Raw genomic sequence first — 26,277 nt, 5'->3', positions numbered from 1 at the left:
CCTGCCGCTCTGCCTTTCTGACATACAGGAAGAAGTATCTTCCTGTAAGAAGTAGGCAAGAAGTGGAAGATGAGAGTCTGAAAACAGAGTTGGCCTTAGATCTAAGCAATATGAATTCAACTTTAGTGTACTTGCTATCACTGAAACCCTTCCCAGAACACTGGAGGGGACTTCCCAATCTAAGATTAGAGGTGCTTTATTCTATATCTGTTTTATACTGTCTACACATGCAAAGTGAATACACTAAACAGTTAGTTGGAAGAAAAAGTGAGTGAATATCTACACCATTTAACCAGAGAAATACTTTGGCCTTAATTATTTGGGTATTATCTTAGATACAGTTTAACATAAGACTAACTATCTTAAAAGTGTCTTTAAAAATTTTTTACTCCCTTTTCTTCATTGAGGTGGCAGTCATTCAAGCACTAAAAATACTTCAGCAAGACAACACTTAGAGTGCATTAAATAAATATAAATTTTATTAAAAACACTCACATAGCATTGTCAGGAATGATATAATAATAAACAGCTTTCAAATAACCTGCATTCATAACATTACAATACTTACAGTATTTATAACCATCCTCAGATCTTATAAACAAACATCTCATGAAAATGAAATGAAACTAGTTTTAAAAAAAGCATAGAAAAATGCACACAGAAGTTCATTATCTTAGTGTCAAACTGCGAAAGTTTCCTACACAAGTTAACCACTAGCTTTAGAAGTGAACTGTACATCACTGTGCGTCAATCAAGATGAAAAATTCATTCAAGTAAAGTTGACACCACTCAGAAGCATTTTCAAGTATGGCTATATAGTCAACCTGATATTCCTATATTAGCAAATTGTAGATCTGCTTTCCATTCATTCTAACTGAGGCAGGTTTTATATTTACAATTATAGATCTGATATTTACAATATGCCACTCAGTTTCTTCTCTTCCTTATGTAACCTCTCCCCAACCCCCCAAACTATACTTCCTGTTCATGTTGGCCAGCAGTTTAACAAATGACAGTAGGTGATACAGAAATCAAATATTAAGAATGGCTGATCAAAATCACCAAATGCACATGTAGTAACCAAATGTTTGGGGTTAGGTATTATGGTATACGAAAAACATTAAAATCGTGGTTTGTAAGCAAAGCAAACATTTTTGGAAATGTTTGCAAATTGGACACAACCACAAATTCAATATATTTTTTAAAAAGACAAAAGCCAGCTTACAAAGATTTGACCAATAAAACCCAAATGCCTCCTCTGATTAGTAATTTATTTTAAATACTAGTAAGCAAAAATGTATTTAGGCCAAAATGTAATTGTACAATCTATTGCACAGCATGCCTGTTTAAGGGAAGTCCTCATGGAGTATGTACCTTCAGTGATTACAGGATCAAAAAAACTTAGAGAGTTAAAAGTCGCTGGCCAACAGTCACTTGCCAAACTCCTGCCTTACAATTTTTCCCTTTATCAACTCAGTGCATTCTATTTTCATTGTAATATGTTTTTTTCCTGCTTGAAACAGTCAAAAGATTCCTCAAACTTTTAAAATGCTTTTCTTGACAATAAAAAGAGCCAACAGATTTACAAAATTAGTTTTAGTTACATCAGTACATGTACAAGTAAAATAGAAGGGATTCAAAATAAAAGGGTTAAATCCCTGACAAAGAATATATTTATTAACCTACAACAATTTTACATAAACACAGGTGACATGTTGGCATAAGGAGAACATGAGCTGAAATATCCCTGAATTTTTAGAACAAAAAGGTTGAAGTTCAAGTTATACTTGCTAAGAAATCAAGTATTTAAAAAAGGTATGCTTTTTTTTTTTTAATAATAAAAAAAAGGACTTGGAAAAAAATGATGGTACACAATGCTTTCACTCTCAGTTCAATATCCTATTGCCAAACTAGTGTTGAGGTATATGACAAGTAGGAACATCACTCAAACATTTAACGAATTCTTAGCTCACATTATGATATATTTGTAGCAGGCTGAGTAGCACCATCATGATGTGAATTCTGCTTCAAACTCATATATATATGTATATATATAATTTTTTTTTACAGTACTAAAATACTAAAGCATTGCGTTAAAAAAGTTTTGTTTACAATTTAATTTACTATACAACTCTTTCACTTCTTTATACAAATTAACGATTTAAAACCACCACAGCAAACCAGCTGCCTGTTTTTGTTTCTTTTTAACTGACAGATTCACATGGAACTAACCCTGTTTATTTATCTTATGCAGGCATCAGTCTGCTCAATCCTCTTGTTAAAGAGGACACTTAAGCTAAGAAATGACAACATCACAATGTACATAATCATCGACACAAAGGCAGACTGCCATTCAGTTCTCTGAAGAGCATATGATCCATAAAATAGCATAGGCTTCAGTGAACTAGCTTTGTTGAGTCTGTAGCATGCGGCTAATTATTACCTGCAGTTAATAGAAAATTCTTAAAACTGTACATTTTTGAGTAATGAACTTGTCATACAATTTTGTATAAAACTGTTTTACAGTATAGCATGTGAGATGAGCACCAGAAAACATGTTTTGTGGACTAACGTATTCCCTTGAATCCAGTAAGCCCCATGGTGGATTTAACTGGCTGTGTTAAAAATGGACACAATTGCTCATCAGCAGATGCATGGCTAAAAGCAAAAATATTTTAAAAGCTTTCCTTGTTTCCTTAAAAAAATCAACTTTGCATTCTAAAATGAAAGTAAACTTGTTTTTTAAACGTCTCAGTACCTTAGCATTGTTCAAGTTGTCAAAGCTTAGGTAGACAAAGTGCTTCTAAAACACCATTTCAAATATTTATACATATACATGTGCGTACACATATACATGTTTGTGTATATATGTACATATATACTTTTATTGTCCTACAAGGACTTCACTGGATGAGCAAAATCCAGAGGCCTTTAAAATGTCCACATTTTAAAAACTAGGCTTGTGTAAGAATAGGTAATTATGATAAAAACTTGAATGAAAAGGTACCCCTATTATTCAAGGGCACTGGAGTACACTGATAGCATCTTGATGATATAAAGGCATTAAATTTTCAGCTATTAAAGACACCATTTTCTTAGCACCATTTCTTAGAACATCCAAACAAATTCAGTGTTTTCCTGCTATTCATTTATGCTTCTGGTAGCTATTTTGATAAATAAAAGTTAATATTAAGATTACAGTAAAAACTGCATTTCAAAAAGCCATAATTCCAGTATTTCAGTACATCATATATTCAGCACCAGATGGTATTTTAAGATTCCTGTCACTGTAATACTACAGTACTTGTTTGATTTGTGTTCCATGACTATGCAGACTTGATATTATTAAAAGTGGTCACAGATGTGTAGAGTTGTAAGGGGGGTGAAATCACATTTACATATCATCTCGTCCAATAATAGAACCAGTGTTTAAAAATGTAAATTGTGGAACACTTTCTTCCCCACCTTCTTTTTGCATAGAATGCTTTGGTCTTTTCCTAGATGCCATCTGTGACCACTTGGGAGCCAGTGAAAATTAAGTGCTGTGGTAAGATAACCTCGTTTGTTGCTGGTGAGCTGAGGTTTTTCCTGCCACATTTGTCATGAATACTGTGACCTTTCCCCACTGCCCATGTCACAAGAACTATACTACTGACAGGTTGGTTGTGGTCTTTTCAAGTGAGGTAACCAACAAAAGGGGGTGATATCATATATATCTGTTGTAAGGCCCTGTGACCCGAGTGAAGGCATATGGAGATGTAGTTACTGTGGAGTCTGTGGTCACGGACATGGTCCTTTCGGCAAGGGACTTGATGAAACGCAGGTAAGTGGGCTCTGAAGGTTCATGTGGCTCAGCAGGCTCCCGTTTCACTTTTTTGCCATGGGATTTCTGAGGCACATAGTCTGGGCCATACTTTTCACACTCTTCCTCTTTCTCACGGGCTTTTTCAGCCATTTTGGCTTCCCAAAGAGCCAAGCCATGTTTTGGCTCATTCATGCTCTTATGCTGGTAAAAGACGAGGGAGATCCTGGTGGGGTGATTCCTATTGGGATTCTTTAAAGGGGTTGTAGCATGCAGCTCACGCTTTGCACACTCAATGAGAATTGACCCATGAGTTGGAGCCACGGCCACTCCCCCAATGTCAGGATCCAGAAAGCTCTGCTCACTGTCTGACCAGACCTCATCATCCTCTGCACCAGAAGCCACACCCTGGACTGGTGCCAATGGCTGCTTTTCCTGACCATTAGCATCACTTAATTTGTGTAAGCCTCCTTGGACACAAGCAGTTCTATCATGGTTAAGAGCTGGAAGCATGTTTGATAACCCATTAGCTGTATGGGAAAGCATGTCATTCTCCTTGTTTTGGAGATGCAGGGCATGAAGAGAGCTGTTGAACACGCCCGGAGCTGCACTGTAGTTATGGATTATGTGAGAAGGTGAATGATGTTCACCATTTTTATAGTCCATGTTTGGATTGCTCAAATTGGGTGGTAATCTAGAGGTGGCTCCAATGAAGGGGCCATCCATCTCATGAGTGGGATAAGGAGGCAATTTCCCTACATGATGTACATTTGGTCTAATGGTACAACTGTTGAAACCATCTCCCTGCATATTTTGGTTTCCATAACCTAAGTATTTAGATGTAAAACTCTGGCTATTTCCAAACCTTGGCTGGTAAAGTGTATGGATGGGTGGTAGATTTAGCTTAGACAGAGGGTCTTCGCTTGGATACCTATAAAGATCCATGGGCTGAGACTGGGGAGAATAGGAACCCAGATATGGGGAGCAGTTGTCCACTGATAGGTTTCCATTGCATTGATATGATGGATATTGGTTATTCTGATTCAAAAGCCCAGGGTAAGGGTTCATGGGATTAGAAGAATTCAAATATGAACCTGCAGCTTGAGACAAGGTGGAATAGAAGTTCATAGGGCTGGTGCTTCCATAGATATCTGAAGTGTGTGAAGAGCTTGGATAAGGACTAACTGGATTGGGCCGTCTCATGTATGGATTGGTGGATCCAGAAGCAGAATAACAGTTGACAGACTCTGTCTGAGGGTCAGAGACAGAGTGTGGCTGCTGCTGCTGGGGTCTCTGCTGCTGTTGGGGCTGTGGTGGCTGCTTCTGTAGAGGCTGGGGCTGCTGGGACTGCTGCATGACTGGTCCTGAAAGTCGCAAAAGTTCTGTGGACAGGGTAAGAGAGAACAGAAACATATCTTTGATGTTGATGATTATTTATGAAGTCTGCTGAGGATACTTAAATGTATGTAAGAAACTCCACTAGGAATATACAACACCCATTAAGCAAAGGTAAGAGCAAAGTCAGGGTTCTGCTCATTATCCAGCACAATTTTTTGTCTAAGGCATTAAAAATGGAGAACTTAGTGGAAAAAAAAATGTAATAAACATCCAAAGTCATTCCATTGAGAGCAACACATTCTTTGGAACTTCTGAACATGCCTCTGCTTGAAGTGCCCTCCTTTTTCCTCCCTCTCTCCCTACCCTTCCTTGGTGTAGTCATCCCTTCCTCAAGGGACCACTGTGACCTCATCTTCTAGTGCTTTTGTAATACTCAACTGCAAAGATAGATCTGATAACGCAATACTCACAATGTATTATAGGTATGTTTTTAGCCCTCTCTTCACCCCCACTGGTAAGTAAATTCCTAAATGGGAGGGACAATGTTTTATTTTACTTCTTCATTGCCTGGCATGCAATGGAATTTGCTACATAATTAAAATAATATTTATTATGTAAGATTCAGGAATGTTGTGAAAAAAAGAATGACACGCATTTAAACACAAAAAGCATCTTATATAATCAACAAATGCTACTTTATGAGCAGGCTTTCCAGAAAGGAAGTTAACACAGTTGTAGATAACACTTTAAAGAAACTTTCAGCTTTGTAAATGAAACTTATAAAAGTTATATTTCTGTTTTGACCTCAGCTTAAAAAGTCATATGAGTTAAGAACAAATAGATGAAACTGCAATGGCAGTTCTGAGAATAGAAGTGATTATTACCTGCAGAAGCTAGTTAAAAGGGAGCAGAGACAAGGTTCTATCTGATTATATTTCACAGCTAACCTAAATGAACAGTATTAGAGAAGTCAATGAATCAATAAACACTTATCAAGCATCTTTAGCATATTGTTCTAAATTATTTAACTTAGTTCCTCTGAGCTTGGAAATGAATCAGTAGAGAAATTTACATCATGAAGCAGCAAAGATGGCTAGTTCTAAGCAAACTGGTTTGCTTTTGTTAATGGCCAGGCCAATACCATCTCCAAATTTTGGATTTTTTTTTTCTTTTTACAAACTGCAGACATAAAGCAAGAGGTATTCATGAATAATGTTCTATTGTTATTACTACACCTGTAATCTATTTCGATGGGTAAAAGTTTTATAGGATATCTACATGTAGAACCCCTCCTAAACCACAGACTCAACATGTCTAAGGAAAGGTGTTTTATTATCCTCTCTCTCTCAATCATATTTTCAAACTTCTTATTTCAATAAATAGTACTGTTTTAGAACCCTAAAACAGTAGGCTAAGTTTAGGTTTAAAACTTTGGAGTCATCTTTAAATTTTTCTACTCTTTCATCCCAATGTTTTGTCACCAATATACTGATTTTCATTTTCCTATTTTGAAGAGCTCATTTGCACCATTTTGCTAGATCTTTGCTACTAACCAACAAAATTCAAGGTCTTGTTACCTCAGTCCTGGTTTACTGTATCTATCTCCAGACTATTAGCTCCTCTACTAATTTGGCCTACTGCCAAATTACAATGAATTTCATCATATCACTTACCTGTTAAAAAATGTTGCTGTTTATTATAGAATAAAATCCAAACTTTTCCATGTTTTCCATGTTGATGGTGCAATATCTCATTACCATCTCTGAGAACAAAGCCTGGCCCTTGCTACTTTAGAGAAGACTCTGGCACAGAACTAAGACCATGACTGATGTTAACTTTCCAAAATTAACAATGTTCATTTTACAATGAGAGCACATGGACACATGGTAGGCGGGTGGGGACAACACACACTGGGGCCTGTTGGTAGGGATGCATCAGGAAGATGCTGGGCTTAATACCTAGGTAATGGGTTGATCTGTGCAGCAAATCACCATGGCACATGTTTACTTATGTAACAAACCTGCACATCCTTCATGTGTATCCCAGAACTTACAAGTTGATGGGGGCAAAACCAAAATAATGTTCATTTTTAATATACCACAAAAGACATTTATCTATAAATGCTTTACATTCAATTTACCTGCCAACTGTTTAGCCTGGCTTGCATTTTCAGTTTGTTTTGCACGTGATGGGGCTGACTTTTCCTTTTCATTTTTATTTGAGCTGTTCTCCAGGGAGGAAAGCTTTTCAGCTGCAGCTTTCTTGGCTTCTAGTTTCCTTTGTCGGCAAGTCTTGACCGGCTCTGCTAACATCCTGACTTTTCGCCGAAAGGAACTCAATACCTGAATGGCACCACTCCGCTTTTTCTCCTCCTGAGCTTCCACACTCCCAAACTCATCCACATCAGAGACTTTGTATAAAGGCAGAACGTGAAGCTGCTCATCCTCAGGTTTTCCTCCAAATTCTCGATTGTCTTCTCTAGTGAGAGTGCATACCTGGTAGGGAAGTAAGACGTGACAGCCTCAGCTACAGGTCCCAAAGAAAATGTGTGTGTGTGTATCTTTCTCCTCTCAGTATCCAGATTTGTGTTGGTGGCCTAGTTGATCCAGATCAGTGACATGTATATTACCATAAAACCATTCTACCTGTTATTAATGAAAATAGTATCAAAATGGTACAGGGAGATAAGAGGAATTGACATTGCCCACCCACCCTTTCTCTGAGTCTATCAGGAACAGGTTACCTGTGGTGACCCTTGTTCTTCACATATGTTTCTGTCTATGGGAAGAAGCAACACTCCCCCAAAATGAAGCACTCTCTTGCTTTTCACACTTCAAAAATAGATGTGCTAGATGTGAAGCCTCTTCAAAAAGAGGCTAAAAGTTTTTTTCTACGAAATGACTTCCTCTGTTTTTGGTAGTATCACATTTGCCTCATCTTATACTTCTGAACACAAATTTAATGTCTTTCCACATACCTGACACCTAACTCTATGTTTAAGAAATTTCCATAAGATAACTGAAGTAAAAATATAAAAAATGAAAAGGTAAAGATTTGGCTGATATAGGTAATATGCAACCTAATACTATTTTCACTATCTCCTCCTTTGTACTCTGTCAAACCTTTCTCTTCATTTCTTTTTTGAAATATGACCACATATAAGTGGGTACTCTGAAAAGGGTATGGGGTGGAGGGAGGAAAGCTACCTCTGTTGCTTTGATAATTAAATGGTACTTTTTTCTTTGGTTACCACAATTACATTAGCTTTGGTAAAAGATTATTTGTGGTTTTAAAACACTAGCTTTTTAGTATTTAGTGTTTTTGATCAATGGAAACAATGTGATCTAATATAAAATTAGAAGATATTCTTGAGAGAAATGTGATCATAATGGACTGACTTTAGAAATGTGATCATAATGGACTGACTTCAGAAATAACTTTAACATGAGATGGCATTAATGACTCTGTCACTTCCTGCCCAGAAAAGTCTTCAAAGTCATGTCTCTGAGCACCTTGTTACTTTTCCCATACATATTTAACCCTATTCAGTTCTTATCTAGTGCTCCTTTCCATTTCACTTCACAGAACCCATGCTCTATCAGAGGCAAAATCTTCTTGATTCTAAACATCCTTATCATCATCTTACTCTCTGTCACCTTGCTGGAACGAAACATGGTTATATTAGGATGCACTATAGCTCCAGTTATCATTTACTACTTCTGCTTTTCAGAAACTAGCATAGCCTCCTAATAATGAGCAGGTGCTGAGCACATGATTAGTGATGATTTTAGATGTTGGGGTGGTTGGTAGGCCTTGTGTTTGTTCTCCTGGATCAGAAGTTAGCAAACCAGAACCTATGGCTAATGTGCCTCACAGCTTGTGTTTGTATGGCCACTAAACCAAGAATGGTTTTTACATTTTCAAGGAGTTTTTAAAAAAACAAAACCACCAAACAATGTGACGGAAATCCTATGTGGCCTGCAATGCCTAAAATATTTATTATCTTGCCCTTTATAGAGAAGAGTTCTCCAATCTCTGATCTAGACCATTAAATGAATACCTTCTCTGCTTCTCAACAAAAACTTCACATCAGCTTCTTCAAATTACTTCAACTATCATCTAATACCTCCCTGAATGCTTTTCTGCCCTAGAATATGACTTTAATTCCTGATACCTATTTCCATATTCTCACTGGCCATCTTCCTCAACTACACCTACATCCATGTTGATGATTCATTAGGTTGACTGATTTATAGGTTTTTCAACAGAACATTTTGTTCTTTATCTCTACAAATATGTTGGTGTATGTTCTCTCTATAAATAATATATATAAATTATATATTTAATTATATAATTTATATATAAATGTTTAATTATATGATTTATACATAAATATGTATATAATTATATAAATATATAATTATATAATTTAAATATAAAAATCCATTTTACCCATTGTAATATGTAGTCAGGCTCTTTTGCACTGTGAATCTTTTACAGTAGGTTACCATAGTTACTGGGTCAATGATGATGTGTTTCTCATTGATGCTTCTCGCTCTGTAAGGTGAATGGGTACCTTGGCTTGTTTATGGTGTTTTGTTTAACTGATTATAACCTACCAGGTAACTGGCACTGAATTTTGAGATTTTCCTGGCAGTTAACTGTAACTGGCAATGCATAGTCACAGGTTTAGGTTAACACCAAGGATTTCCATGATTCTCACGTGCTTGTCAACACAATTGACAGGACACCAATGTGCCAACCTATCATGAGAGTGTTAGTTATGCCAAAGCAGGTCACTTTGCAACAGGAATTCATTCATGAAAATATTGTTGTCCAGTGAAACCTGCAGACAACATATTCTAACCAAATGCTACTAAATTCCAGTGTTCTGCTCCTCAACATGAGATGCTGCTGATATGGTCTGACTTTGTCCCCACCTAAATCTCATCTTGAATTGTAGCTCCCAAACTTCCCACGTTTTGGGAAGGACCCAGTGGGAGGTAACTGAATTATGGGGGTGGGTCTTTCCCATTCTGTTCTCGTGAGAGTAAGTCTCTCAAGATCTGATGATTTTATAAAGGGGAGTTCCCCTGCACATGTTCTCTTGCCTGCCGCCATGTAAGGCTTGCCTTTGCTCCTCATTTGCCTTCAGCTATGATTGTGAGGCCTCCACAGCCATGTGGAACTGTGAGTCAATTAAATCTCTTTACTTTATAAATTACCCAGTCTTGTGCATGTGTTTATGAGCAGTGTGAGAACAGACTCATACAGCTGCTAAGCTGTCCTCAGCCCCACTTACCAATGTGCTGCCATTCTGCATGTTGTGCAAGTCTCTATGGGCATGAGCACAGAAATCCAAACATGCAGTGACCCCTGAGAATGGACGGCCTTCCTTCAGACCCAGACGGCACTCTGGTGCTCTGTGTTCATATTCAATCTGAAAAATAAAAGTGTGAGTGAATGGGAAAGTAGTTAGTTTTACCCTTAGACCAAAAACTCACTAGTATTTAGACCATTTAGAACTTTAAAAAATGTTTTGAACTTTATATCCAGAAACAAAATGGAATGACACAAAACAGAGCAAATATCTTGACATGGTAAAGTTTTTATTTTACAGTGTTATTGAGGCCATAATTGACATACACTAAATAGCATATATTTAAAGTGTGCTATTTGAGTTTCGATATATATTTGTCACAACCAAAATAAAGTACATATTCATCACTCTTAAAAATTTTATCATGCCCATTTGTAATTCATGCTTCCTGCTTTGTTCCCAGACAACTACTAATCTATCACTATAGATTTTCATTTTCTAGAATTTCATATAAATGGGTTTATTTGGAGTTAATTTTTACAAATGGTGTGAAATTAAGGGTCAAGATGATCTTTTTTCCTTTATGGCTTTCCAAATGTTCAGATACCACTGGATAAAATGGTTTTCCCTTCCCACCTGAATCATCTTTGTTAAAAATCAATTGACCATATATGTTGGGTCTACTTAAGGATTCTCTATTGATCCACTTGTGTATAATGGTGTGTATGTAGGTATGTCAATATCAAACTTTTTAAAAATTTTATTGCTTGATTGATTGAGACAGAGTCTCACTCTGTCATCCAGGCTGGAGTGCAGTGGTGTGATCTGGGCTCACTGCAACCTCTGCCTCGCAACCTCCGCCTCCCGGATTCAAGCAATTCTCAGGCCTCAACCTCCCAAGCAGCTGGAACTATAAGCACACACCAACATGCCCTGCTAATTTTTTGTATTTTTACTAGAGATAGGATTTTGCCATTTTGGCCAGGCTGGTCTCAAACTCCTGGCCTCAAGTGATCCACCCGCCTCAGCCTTCAAAAGTGCTAGAATTACAGGCGTGAGTCACTGCACCAGGGCAATATCAAACTGTCTTGACAGACAGTAGCAAGTATAGATTTTAGTAAATCTGAAAACCATGCAATATATAGTCTCAAATTCTGCTCTTCTTTTAAAATATTGTTTGACTATTCCGAGTCCTTTGCATTTCCAAGTCTATATATTTTAGAGCCATGTCCAATTCTTTCAAAAAACCTGCTGAGGTTTTGAAACATCATATATTGAACATATTGATTAGTTTGGAGAGAACTGACATCTTAATAAGTCTTTTGATCCATGAACATAGTGTATCTCTCCAGTTACTGAAGTTTTCCATAATTTAGCTCAGCAATGTTTTAGTTTCCAGTATATAATCTTATACATTTTTGTCAAATTTATGTATAAGAATTTTATACTTTTAATGCTATTTTAATCATTTATTTTGATTTATTTATTGCTAGTATATAAAAATACATTTGAATTTTGTATTTTACAACTTTGCTAAATTCATATATTAATTTCATTTTCTGGTAGTTTTTTGAGACTTCTTCTCTAGACAAACATGTCATCTGCAAATAAGTACAGTTTTATTTTTACCTACACAATCTTGACTGCTTTTTTTCTTGCCTTACTGTACTTTCTAAAATTTACAGTTTGATGTTGAATAGAAGTGGTTTGTTAAAAATGGACATTGTTGTCTTGTTCTTTACCTTAGGGGTAAAGTATGTCTTTCACCACTAAGTATAACGTTAGCTTTTGGCTTTTCATTTATGTATTAAATAGGTTGAGAAAGTTTCCTTTTATGAATGTTGAATATTATCAAGTGGTTTTTCTGCACCTACTACAATAATCATATTTTTTCCTGTTATGTCTTTTTAACATCATTTTTTTTGTGTTAAAAATATCTTTTTAATTTAATTGTATCTTTTATTTAAAGTGGTTTTCTAGGTTTTTGTTTTTTCAGTATCACAAGCTCTGCCTTATAAGTGGGGGTGTTAAAACCATTTGCATTTAATGTGGTTGTTGATATAGTTGGGTTTATATAAACCATCTTGCTATTTATTTTTATATTTATCTTTTTTTGGTCCTATATATTTTTAAAAACATTTTTGGATTGATTTCATTTTTCTGTCTTAACTGGCTGATTAGCTATATACTTTTCTTTCTTTTTTTTTTTTTTTTTTTTTTTTAAGTGGTTTAAGGTATACAGTGTACTCTAACTTCTCACAGTTTACAGCCAAGTAATATACCCGGTCCATATATAGTATAAGTACTTTACAAGTATACTTTCAATTCCTCAGCCTCTGTGCTACGTCTACATGTTATAAACCTCATAATACATTAATATATTTTTAAGATAGCAAGTTACCATTTTTTAAAAAGTCTTTTAACCATGTTTACTATTTTTGATGCTTTTCATTTCATTATGTTGATCTAGATTTCTATTTGGTATCATGTTCTTTCTTCCTGAAGGATTTTGTTTAACACTTTTAAAGTGCTAGTTTGCTGGTGGTGAATTCTTTCAGCTTTTGTATGTCTGAAAAAAAATTCTTTATTTTGCTGTCTTTTTTGAGAGTTGTTTTCATTGGTTATATATTTCTGGGTTGATAGTCTTTTCTCTTTTAGCATGTTAAAGGTGTTTCTCCTACATCTTCTCTCTTGCCTTTTTTTGAATGAAGTCTCCTGACTTATTTTTTCCCACCAAGTATAACATGTCCTTTTTTTCTCCATTTGCCTTTCTGATTTTCTCTTTATCACAGATTGTAAGCAAGTTGATTATAAATTTTTAATAGCCTTTTTGTATGTCTTTGTTTTTAAATCTGGGGTTTGCTGAGCTGCTGAGATCCATGGGTTCACAGTTTTGAACAAATTTGAAAAAAATTTGGCCATTGTTTCTTTAAATATTTTTCTGTCTCCCACCTCCTTCTGGTAACCCAATTACACATATATTAGTGTAACAATATTGGCTAATAGGTCTTTTATATATTCATTTTTTCAGTTTTGTTTTTCTTTATAGCGAAATATTTCTATTACTATGTCTTCAAGTTCCTTAATATGTTAATTCCACCTAGTGTATTTTTAATCTAGATATATATTTTTCACTTCTAGAAGGTCATTATAGGGTATTTTAATATCTTCCAATCTTGCCTTATCACTCTCATGCTTTCCTCTAGCATTTTTAGCATATGAAATATGATAGCAATTTTAATGAACTTATCTTATATATTGTATCACATATGTCAGTTCTGGGACTATTTTTATTGATTGATTTCTCCCTGCTCCCCAGTAAAGGTTATATTTTCTTTTTTCTTTGTATGTCTTGTATTTTTTGATGTAATACTACACTATAAATTTTACCTTGTTGATAGAATTTTTTTTTTTTTTTAATTTTTGTACTGGGATGCAGTTCAATTACTTAGAATCAGTTTGGTCCTTCTATGTTTTGATTTTAAGCATTTTTAGATGAGGTCAGAAAGTCACATTTACTTCTACTACTAAGGCAATACAATTATGAATAGTATTATGAAGTCTTCTCTGGCTGGCTGGTATGATCAAGAACTATTCTAGGTCCTGTGTGAGATCAAGGGATTATTCTGCCTGCTTCCTCTGATGGTTCTTTCCCTACCTAGCCTTGGAAGTTTTTTCACATGCATGTGCTGTTCAATACTCAGCTGAAGACTGGATTAGAACCCTCAGCAGGTCTCTGGAACTCTTCTCAATAACACTCTCTCCTCTCTGGTATTCTGAATTGTGAACTCTCGTCACCTTGGCCTCTCCAAATTTTGAACTTTGTCTCCTTATAATACAGAGATAATGCTGGGGTGTGTTTGGGTTCCTACTGCCTACTCTGGGGCCTAATACTCTCTTCAGGAAGTAAACTGGGGTAATTATAGGTTCACCTTTTTACTTCCTTTCTCTCTGGTGCCACTGGTCTCTTAAACTTCTTATTCTATGTCTAAAAACCATTGTTTCATATATTTTGTCAGTTTTTTCTTAAATGTGTAAAGGCATATCTAGTCTCTGTTACTCCATCATGGCTAGAAGATGAACTTGCATTATGATAAAAGTTTGTGGTGGCTTCATATTATTTACTGTTGGATTCATATATGTATTTGTACATATATGTATTTGTCTATTTAACCTCATAAAACTGGCCAAAGGAAAGTGAAGGTACCAACTACTCTTTAACATAGATGTGTGGTTTGTGGCTGTTCAGTTCATGCTGTGGTCTAGTTAGCTTTATTCTGTTCCTTGAACAAAAACAGATACACAGTCAGCTGGAAATCAGACTTATGCCATCTCCTAAAAAATACCATGCAGAGTTTTGTGAATGAATTACTGGAAATCCATCTACATGTTTGGAAGACAACTCTAAATGCATGTCTTTCTTATGGTCTAAGGTTGTGCTGTTGAGTATGGTAACCATTATCCACATGTGGCTGTTTTTGTTAATTTTTAAATTAATTTAAACTCAATTATACTAGTCATATACCAACTGTTAAATAATAACCATATGTAGCTACTGCCTATTATACTGAACAGCATAAATAGAGAATATTTCCATCTTCATAGAAAGCTCTCTTAGAAGCATTTGTCTAAAATGTCATCTCTATGTATGATGAATAGTATATGATTTTGAGATTCAAACCTGCTATTTCAAATCTACTGTTAAATTATAAGACAGGTATAGAAAAGACAGAGCCAAATATATGTCTACTGGATAGACATGAAGAAAGGACATTTAAGTGGAGAAAACTGAAGGTCTAATTCCATGGGACTGACAGAAGAGATGCTGTGGAGAGTCAACTAAGCTTTAACAATAAGACTTTATGAAATCAAGGAATAAAGCAAGGAAGAATATTCAGATGTGAGAAATAGAGATAATACATTCAGCTGGGGAAAGGAGGTAAAGATCAAATAATAGGTTTTATGACAGCATCTATAACATCAAATGGTCTTCCCATGTACTGTGTGGAAACATCACATGGCTATCATTTTGATCTCTAAAGCATATTAACATACATGGATGAACATTACCAATAGTACCTACCATGCAATATAAAAATATTTTATCCATTCAGAAGTACCTCATCCATTTACAACTATTAATTGACTTAATTTATCTACATATTACATCAACACATTGTTTCATATATAAATATTAAAACACGTATTGGGAATTACATCTACTCATCTTGTTATAACTTGAAAATTTTTGATGGATTCATATTTTGGGTACTTAAGTTTTAGGAAATGTATAAAATAGTTTCATGTATGAGACAGTCCATAATAAGAATCAAGGGAGCAAAAAGAACATCAGTGCTTTGTTATTCTGCCTCTTTCCTCAAGTAAAGCCATTTGATTAATAGCACCTATTAAAAATTAATTTAATAGAAAATGGCCCAACTTTAAATCTAGCAACATAGACTCATTCACTTCCTTATTTTTATAGCTTGATTTATTTCAGAAGTTCTTGCTGAGAATTAAACTTTTACAACAGTATTGAAGCACTCCTTATACTTTGTGATACTAGCTAAACAAAATAACAGTGTTAATCCAACTATTAATAGTGTTTAAAATACTTTTCATAGATATTCATACACATTTCTAAAAATATAATTTATGACATAAAATAACTTACAATTAGACCATTGTTTAATTTGCCTCTACTGTTCCAACCACCACCACCAACAACAAAAGGTTTGTTGAGGACTGTTAAAGTCCACAGTGGAAAAGAAGAGTAGCTAAATCATTTTAGGAATGATTAGTCCCTTGTCCATGTCCGCTGTGTAAACTAATCTAATCCCACAAGAGTCTTTAATGTTATCAAGTAAATGACAGAGCACACATCCCAGAGCCCCATACCTATTGCTCCTGTATACTCTGGGTATCTTCTCATCACCTCCAGCTTTCCTCCATCCATCTATCTCCCTCTTTCACTTTTCCTACTCCATTTCTTCTGCTCCCTCCCCCAGTGCTTACTTCATTGGCTTCTCTTCCTCCACTCATGCCTAAAATGATTGATGGCTCCAGAATCCCATCATCAGCCCTTTCTCCTCTTTATAATCTCTACTTTGAAAACCTCCTTTCATTCCTATGTATTCAACTTTAAGTCCTGCCAGCATTCTTCCAACTCTCAAATCTACAGTGCTAGCCTGAATTTTTCTCCTGATTCTCCATCTAATTAACTTAGAAGCATGTCAAGCCTAGCATGTACAAAATTTTTATATCTTCTCCCCATCCCAGAACTTACTATTTCTTACCGATTTCAGATACTAGTTAATAGAACTACCTGTCCAAACTGGAAATTTGTTGGATCTCCAAATTCTCTTCTCATCCACACATCTAATTAGTCACCAAGTTCTCTAAGCTCCACCTTGATTCGTGTACATACTTAATTCGTTTTTGCTATAACTCCTGCCATTTCTTTGGGTCCTTAAAATCTCTTACCCAATGATTGCAATAGCTTTCTTCTCTCTCTAATCTTACATAGATTTAAGTTATATTTCCCTTACTTGGCTTTTAAGTAAATTTTTCAAAATATAAACTACATCACTTTACCCCTCCATTCTCAACACGCACTTGAAACAGCCCAATGGTTACCTACAGAATAAAGTTCAAAGATCTTTATTTAGCATCTAAGGCCACTTGTGACATTACATCTAGTCTACTTTTAGGTTTTTTTTTTTTTTTTAATTTTCTTTAGAAATGTGTACATAGTTCTATTCCAGCTGGAATTGTGTAATTCTAAAACTGCTATTTTATATGTCTCTGTCTCCACTAAAGAAGGAATTCTTTTGGTTTTTGCATTTTTTTTTTAAGAATCTGGGTCTTCTTTGTCACCCAGGATGGAACACAGTGATGCAATCATGGCTCACTGCAGCCTCAGACTCCTGGTCTCCTGGGTAGCTGGGATTACAGGTGTAAGCCACTGCACCCAGTTAAAGATGGAATTCTATTTTTCTGACATGGAGTTTCGCTCTTATTGTCCAGGCTGGAGTGCAGTGGTGCGATATCGGCTCACTGCAATCTCTGCCTCCGAGGTCCAATCTCTGCCTCCGAGGTTCAATCTCTGCCTCAGCCTCCCGAGTAGCTGGGATTACAGGTGCCTGCCACCATGTCCAGCTAATTTTGTATTTCTAGTAGAGACAGGGTTTCTCCATGTTAGTCAGGCTGGTCTAGAACTCCTGACCTCAGGTGATCCACCTGCCTCCGCCTCCCAAAGTGTTGGGATTAAAGGTGTGAGCCACCACACCCGGCAAAGACAGAATTAAAGACAGACAGAGATGGCACTGCTCACCTTTATGTTCCCAGTGACTAAACACAATGTTTGGTTTGTAACAGACTTTCACTTAACGCTTTTGTTGTTGGTGTTACTGAAACAGTGAAGATTTATTTTTTTGCCTTCATCATGGGCAATTTCTGACCAAATCATCTACCTGTCTTAACTAGCTATAGCTTAGAATACACATATAAAATAGAAAAAAAATATTTTTGCTTGGTGTATGAAGTCAAGGTCAAATAAAAAAGGAATATCTGGCAAAATATGACACATCTGGACACAAGTATATGTGTACTTATAATATTAGTATATGCATAGCTTTACATAAGCATTTGTAAGTCTGTAAATTCTTATGAATACTCATTTATACTTATAGACATGCAGTAAAAATAGGTGGTTAGAACCTATAGCTTGGGCCACATAATTTTGATGTACTCTCCAGTCTGTTTACAGAAACAAAATTATTCATATGAGAACAAGATTAGTAGATAGAACAGCCTGTGACTCTTAAAAGCTCATGTCTTTACAGCTAAAAGACAAAAGAAATATACTTTTGTATGGTATAATTTTCATATACTCGAAACTGAACACTACAGTGGTTTCAACAATTAAGAGGAAAAGTTAGAATAATATTTAAAAATCATTCTTTCAAAACTATTTTTGGACATACGTAGGTCATTAGTAACAAGTAAATTGTTACAATCACTGCCAATTATTATTTAAACTTACCTGATTATTATATGCATCAGGTGCGAGTTTCTTATATGTTGGTGCCATAAGAGTGGACAGGTTTTGCAAATGAGACTCCAGTTTCTCTTCCTGTATAAAGTGAATAATTCTACGTATTAAATTCTAAGTCCATTTTCTCTATATGTAAAACAGGCTATCAGTTAGATTATTCCCCTTACATTTTGAATCCAAAACACAATATACGGTGCCTTTATTACTAAATAAAGCATCTTTAAAACATGACTATCATTTAATTTTATATGTGCTAGTAAATATCTAGCTATTTGTTTTTTTCATAAGATTGATTTTCTACTTGCATGTGGATATTTTGCATTTTATACATACAAGCCTGTGCTAGGAGTAGGGTTAGGGGAATGAAGAAGTATGGTCTTAAAGAGGTCACATTTTTTAGCTACCAAGGAAGATGAACTATTAAAAGAACTTATTTAGCTTAATTTTTCTCTTTCTACTCTTTACATTTTATGTTTATAAAGACAGTATTTAAAAAATTTGAAATGATCTCTCCACAGAGCAACTAAAATTTACTGGACACTTCAAACATGGATAAAATGCTTCAGAACTAGAATGCAGGATACACGAAAAACTGCAAAATTTACTCGAAAGGGGAAATGCTCAGTTACACCCCCACCTGCCCTGCTCATGAACAGATTTTCCAAGTAATATGCTGTTGAAGAATGGTAGGTGATCATGTTTAGCTGCTCTGTTTATACTTAACGTCTTCATTTCAGATTGATATTTCTCTAAAACAAAAGTTGGGAGACATAACCACCTAGCAGAGATGTAAATTTTAGAAGGTGAGGAGGTTTCTGAACAGAGCTCTCCCACCTAACAGAGGCAGTAAGTTACTTGGGATCCTCTGGATTTGTTTTACATGAAACCTCGTGAAAGTGATAAACATTTATTAATTGATAAAATAGTGGCAAAAAAAGGTTATCTGTAGAAAATTAACATGGCGGCATGCAAAATCAGTACTTTTCATTGTTATTAGTATTCATGTTCTTGTCTTATGAAATGATGTCTCACACATTTAAGTAATGTTTAATTATTGAAAACACCCTTTAAAAAAACTTTCAGGAGTTTTTGCACTTGCTTTATTAATTGTGACTATAATAGTAAATGCAAGCTAAATAAGGTTAACAAATTCTTCATTTAAAGGGACTCATCAATGTTATAATATCTATAGTATGGAAATATTTGAATTGTATTCAAAATTTAAAAGATAATTGTAAGTGTATAGAATGACTGAAAATGTGGTCATATCTAAATGCTAAATATATTGAGGTTTTCTAATCATTCAATTAGTACAGAGACAGTCCCTGACCTATAATGGCTTGTTTTTTTTTTGTTTTTGTTTTTTGTTTTTGTTTTTGTTTTTTTACTTTAGGGTGGGTTTATTGGGGTATTAAATGGATTTTCAATTTACAATGGATTTATGGGGATGTAGTCTCCTCATAAGTCAAGGAGTATCTATACTCTAGACTACATGCCAACCCAAAAGTTGTTAAATTTATCAATTTGCAAATTATATTTTAAGAAATACGTGTTCTAGAGACAAGACAAAAACCAATGACTTTGGTGAGAAATCAATGTCCATTTATTTCCATTACAGAGTTACATTAAAATCTAAATATGTTTTAGCTACTTAAATGCATTCATTACAGTGACTTTAAATTATTTGATTCTCGTGGCATATAAATGTGACTAAAAATGGTCTTTTCTGAGTGTAGTACTTATGTAACTTCCATAATTCAAAGTCAAAATATGAAAAAAACCACCAATTCTCATTTAGTTTTAACAATGAAGTGACACCCTTTAAAACTTTGGAGTTAGCATAAAAGACCAACGAGGAAGTTTTTGTTGTTCAAATTTTATCTATTATTTTGGCATAATATGATTATGCCAACTCAAAAAATAGTGTGTATCTACAGTTTGGGAAGAACTTTGATTAATAAGAGCTTACCAAGATATGTCATATTGTTCACTCCATCTATGCTAATGAATTCTCCATGAAAAATAAAGTGATTATACATCAGGAAGTAAACAAACCTCTTTTGGGTCATCCCCAAGCAGCTTAAACTTCCTTGGGATCTTGCTTCTGGCAAACTTACATCCATTGTAGTACATGCTCCATGAACAACCAAAAGAGAAGGAGGCACCACAGGTTTCTGGATCCAGTCCCTGACAGGCACAGGTTCTCCTGAGAAATCAAAAGACCAAATTCATTGCTATGGATAGCATTATATAGGCTGTGCAGCTGATATTCTGAGTGTCTATATGCAAAATGAGTTTGAAAAGAAGCCTAATCTAACTCTGTATTAAGCCGTGGCATAACCACACACAGAACTATTCCAATTGACTTTAAAACAATTTTATTGCAATATAATACACATACAGAAAAGTGCACATAATTTTACAGTTTACAAATGGAACATACCCAGGTAAGTAGAACCCACACTAATAAATAAAATATTTACTATCCCCTGGAATTTCCCCTCATTTTGCCTTTCAGTCACTGTCTGTCTCCCTAACAGTAACTTCTCTAAGAATATAGTAGTTCTGCCTATTTGTATGTTAATATTGCTTTCTTTTTTATAGATGGGGTCTTGCAATGTTGCACAGGTTGAACCTGAAATTCTAGGCTCAAGTGATCTTCTGCCTCAGCCTCCCAAATAGCTGGGACTATAGGTGTGTGCCACCATCGATGGCTTGTTTTGTCTACTTTTATACTTGATATATACATAGGTATATGGAATTATGTAAGTTATTTGCGTCTGTCTTCTTTTTCCATTATGTTTGGGATATCCATCCAAATCACTGCATGTAGTTGTACTTTATTCATTTTCATTGAGTACCATATTCCATCTTATAAAAATGTGACAAGTTATTCTACCATTGATGGGCATTTGAGTGCTTCCTAGTTTTTGGCTAAAATACAGTATTACAGCTTTATAGCCCTAGTTTGACAGATCCTAATGACAATAAACAAACATACAAGTAAGCAAAGAAAAAGAAAGATAAAACAACTTACAAAGAAAAAATATTCAGGTAACACTGTAAATTATTTTTAAATTACTGTATGTATATTGTGACAGAAAGAAATAATTGTTAATATCAAAAACCAAGAATTTCAGTGTACAAGAGAAGCAAAACAAAAGATAATAATACTCTGTCATTTTAACTATGAACAGGAAAAAACAGTATGAATTAATGATTTGAGTTAATCTCAGATTTTCTTTCTAAAAAATAACTACTTCATGGATTTGCCCATTAAAAAAGCCTAAAAGTAATGACATCTCCGTAGCAGGGAGCACATCTAGACACTGATTGTGATCTCTAAATATAATTTCCCATCAAAATCTCTGAAATTTGACAAGATTCTTGCCATGCATTTATTCTGTCATTCTTACCAACTAATATTAAGTGGTAACTAAACAGTTGATGAGGAAAAGTCCTGTAAAGTATTCCAGCTAATAAATGCAAAAGGAATATTACAATTAGAAATGATCCCTTTATACATGTCAGCAATAACGGCAGAATGAGGATATCTGAAAATTTTCTCCTCCATAAAAGCAATAAAAGTACTGATAAATACTGTCAGAATCAGCTTTTTCAGATCTGGAAATTAGCAAAAAGCTTGCAGCAATATAGGGAGAATTTATTCAAGGGAAAAAAAAAAAGACAGGATTTCAGTGAGAACAGTGAACTCTGTGGTATTTTAACTTTCCCCACAGCTCTATGGTAGCCTTCAAATCAAAACAGCCCACATTTATTATGAAAAGCAGCAGCCATGCTGCCACTAGAGGAGGCCAGATTGGTTGGATATATTCTAAAGTCCCATTCACAGAGACCTCACATTACTTGACCTGTTTGGTAGTTTCCTGGAAGATCCCTCTAGTAAGGTTATCTTTACTTTATCTAACTTGGAGTTCATCTAGTGTGAACCACCTTTTCCACAATCAAATAATCATAGGCAACTGTTGAATATTGTCACTGAAGTGTAGCTAACAACTGGAGCAAAAAATAAGATAACAAAAAAAACTTAAAAGTAAAACCTGGGAAATGAGATGATCCATACATAGGAGGCTTTGAAAATATATTCCTGGGAATTTAGAAAGCCACATACAAATGTAGGGTTCACAAAAGACCTGAGAAAGCCCTAAACTCTCACCACAGTCTAACCTTGAGTGAGACCGCCCAAGCAGGGAATAAAGGCTAATGCAGAGCTGTAAATAGCCTGGCTGAGTGTTGAATGCATGCCCCAACACATACAGACCCCTTTGTCAAAGACTGACTTATTGGTCTCAGGCACCTAAGGAATTCTGTCTAATCCTTAGCTGACCTCTAAGCTAACCAAGCAAAGACTTCGATGGCTATCTATGAGAAATAATACAAACTTTATAGGAGTAGTGAAAAAGAAATAAACAACCACCACCAGAAACAATAACATATTCTGGACAGGGGGTAGAATCTGATTTTCAGATTTACCAGATTATTTTATTTATTTTTATTTTTGTAGAGACAGGGTCTCACTATGTTGCGCAGGCAAGTCTCGAACTCCTTGGCTTAAGCGATCCTCTTGCTTTGGCCTCTCAAAGTGCTGGGATTACAGGCACGAGCCACTGCTCTCAGCCATTACATTAGTTTAAAATGTCTAAACAATTAACAGAAACAAAGTATGGACCATATAAAGTAGTCAATAGAGGCTATCCCTGAAAAAGTCCAGATGTTAGGCCACTGGACAAAGACTTTAAGTCAGCTATTTCACGTATGCCCACATAATGAAAGAAAACTATTTAAACAACTAAAGTAAGAATACAGAATTTTACTAAATACATGAGATAAACTCAAGAAAAAGATATTATTAAATAGAATTCTAAAGCTGAAAGTGTAAAAACTGCAATAAAAAATTAGAGGGGTTCAATAGCAGAGTTGAAAAGGAGGGAGGGGAAAAAGGGACTTGAAGATAAGTCATTTGAGATTATTCAGTTTGAAAAATGAAAAAAATAAAATTAAACAGAACCTCAGAGATCTGTGGAAGACCATAAGGCATACCAACATAGACAATGCAGGTCCCCAAAGTAGAGGATCAAGAATAAAGAATAGGAAGAATATTTGAAAAATAATGGCCAAAAACTTCTCAAATTTGATGAACATCAATCTACATGTCCAAGAAGCTCAACTAACTCCATGTAACATAAAACCAAAGATATGCATACATATAAACATCATAACCAAATTGCTGAAAGCCAACAACACAAGAAAATCATGAAAACTTTATGATTATCATGTACGCAGGAATCCCAATAAGATTAATAGCTGATCTCTGATCAGAAACAATGAAGACCAGAAGGCAGTAGGATGACATAGAACCACAAGAAAAAGACTGTCAACCAATAATTCTGTATTTTGCAAAACTATCTTTCAGAAATGTATTATATAATAAATTAGGACATTCTCTGATAAATAAGAGTTTATTATTTTCAGGCATGTCCTATAAAAAATACTAAACGTGTACTTCAGGCTGAAAGTAAAGGACACTATACATTACCTCAAATCCACCTAAGAACTTAAAGAGCACCAGTAAAGATAATTACATAGGTAAATATGAAATCATATATGTATTTTTGTTTGTAACTATTTTTCTCATATTTGATTTAAATGACAATACCAATCTGATTTAAAAGACAAAACATAATCTGTGTTAATGGGCATAAAATATATAAAATGTAATTTGTAAAATAGCATAGAGTAAAAAGAGGGAATAGAGCTATATGGGAACAAAGTTTCCTTATACTGTAATGAAATTGGTATTACTTCAGACTAGCTTTTGTAAGTTGTAATCCCCAGGGAAATCACTAAGAAAATAACATCAAAAAATTTAGTAAAAGACAAGGGAGTTAAACAGTACACTAGAAAATATCTACTGAATACAAAAAAAGATATAGACAAAATGGCAGACAAATCCTACCTTGTCAATAATTATATTAAATGTATATGAATGGTGAATTGAAAAATTAAAAGGCAGAGACTGGCAATATCGATTTTTAAAAAGATTTAACTATGTGATGTCTACAAGATATACACATTTTATAATAAAAAGTTCAAGCCATTAAAATGATGCAACAAATGTAAACATACATGTAATCAGCAACAGCGCACCAAAATACATAAAGCAAAAAACGGCAGAATTAAAGGAATTGATAGATAATTCACTAATCCACTTTCAATAATGGCTAAAAGTAGACAGAAGATTAAAAAGAAAACAAATTGTAAAAAACACTATAAATCAACTAGGTCTAACAGACATCTATAAAACATGCCACCCACCAACAGCTGAATATACATATTCTTCTCAAGTACACATGAAACATTCTCCAGGATGGACTGTATGACAGGTTATAAAACAAGTCTAAATAAATGTAATGCTGAAAAAATTGTGCAAAGTGTGTTTTCTGATAAAATTACAAATGAATAACAAAAGCAAATTTGGGTAATAGGTAAAAATATACTCATATAAACAGAAATCAAAAAAATGACAGAAATCAGAAAATACCTCATTGTAAATGAAAACTCAACATACTCATATGTTATAGGATGGAGCTAAAGCTGAGCTAGAGAAATAGAAATTAGAAAATATCTTATTGTAAATGAAAACTCAACATACTCATATTTTATAGGATGGTGCTAAAGCTGAGCTGGAGAACAAACTTCTAGAAAAACACTACTAAAATTGACTCAAGAAGAAACAGAAAATCTGAATATACCTACAACAGGTTAAAAGATGTAATCAACACTACTTAGATCTGTCAGACAAATGAGGTCACAGGGAAAATCACTGCCCTCAAAACCAAAGAGACAGATGGATAAAAAGAATTACAACTTACCGGAGCAGAAACCTCTGTGGGAACCAGTGTTGGGGTAGGAAAACCTGAACTATAAGTGATGAATTGCTGGAGGTTCAGTGTGAACAACTCCAGAGGCATCCAGTCATAATAGGTTCCTCACAGTTCTGTGAGTTTTCTACATTCAAGAGCCAGATGACATTCTCACAATGAATACTAGAGAAAAATACCTTCATGCTTCCATAGGAGGAGGGGAAAAAATTTTGGGAAATGACATATACCATTCTATTCTTCTTACAAAGTTCTGCCATCAGGCTAGGTGTCATGGCTCACGCCTGTAATCCCATCACTCTTTGGAGGTTGAGGCAGGCAGATCGCTTGCCAGGAGTTCAAGATCATACCGGGCAACGAAGGAAAACCCCGTCTCTAATAATAATAAAACATATTAGCCAGGCATGGTGGCATGTGCCTATAGTCCGAGCTATTTGGGAGGCTGAGGTGGGTGAATCACTTGAGCCCAGGAGGTCGAGGCTGCAGTGAGCTGAGATCATGCCCCTGCACTCCAGCCTGGGCAACCAGAGTGAGACCCTGTCTCAAAAACAAAGGAAAATAAATATTATGAACAAATGTGCCCACACATTTAATAAGGTGAAATGGACCAATTCCTTGAAAGACACAACTACCAATATTTACACAAAATAATAATCTAAATAGGCCTATATCTATGAAAGAAATTGAATCAGTAATAACTTTCCAAAAACAAAGTACCAGACCCAGATGGTTCATTCTGATTTCTACCAAAGTTTTAAGGAAGAAATTATATCAATTCTCCACAATCTCAAGACAGAAGCAGAGAAAATACTTCATAACTTATTCTATGAGACCAGCATTACCTTAATACCAACACCAA

The 26,277-nt window shown here is 35.0% G+C and overlaps 1 protein-coding gene across 4 annotated transcripts in view; it reads right to left on the bottom strand.

Moving 5' to 3' along the window:
- Positions 1-451: 451 nt before the first annotated feature.
- TET2 (tet methylcytosine dioxygenase 2) overlaps positions 452-26,277 on the bottom strand; it is a 131,927-nt gene continuing 106,101 nt past the window's right edge. For all 4 annotated transcript variants that reach the window (XM_015138929.3, XM_015138928.3, XM_028848654.2 and 1 more), the window contains 5 exons: positions 20,572-20,722; positions 18,505-18,594; positions 10,443-10,580; positions 7,281-7,635; positions 452-5,184 (listed from right to left, as the gene is read on the bottom strand). In XM_015138929.3, coding sequence (XP_014994415.3) covers positions 3,707-5,184; positions 7,281-7,635; positions 10,443-10,580; positions 18,505-18,594; positions 20,572-20,722 — 2,212 coding nt within the window. In that variant the 3' untranslated portion in view covers positions 452-3,706. The remainder of the gene's footprint in view (positions 5,185-7,280; positions 7,636-10,442; positions 10,581-18,504; positions 18,595-20,571; positions 20,723-26,277) is intronic.

This window comes from Macaca mulatta, chromosome 5, assembly GCF_049350105.2.
Source record: "Macaca mulatta isolate MMU2019108-1 chromosome 5, T2T-MMU8v2.0, whole genome shotgun sequence".
NCBI classification, from domain to species: domain Eukaryota; kingdom Metazoa; phylum Chordata; class Mammalia; order Primates; family Cercopithecidae; genus Macaca; species Macaca mulatta.
This window is presented reverse-complemented; position numbering and strand designations above follow the sequence as displayed.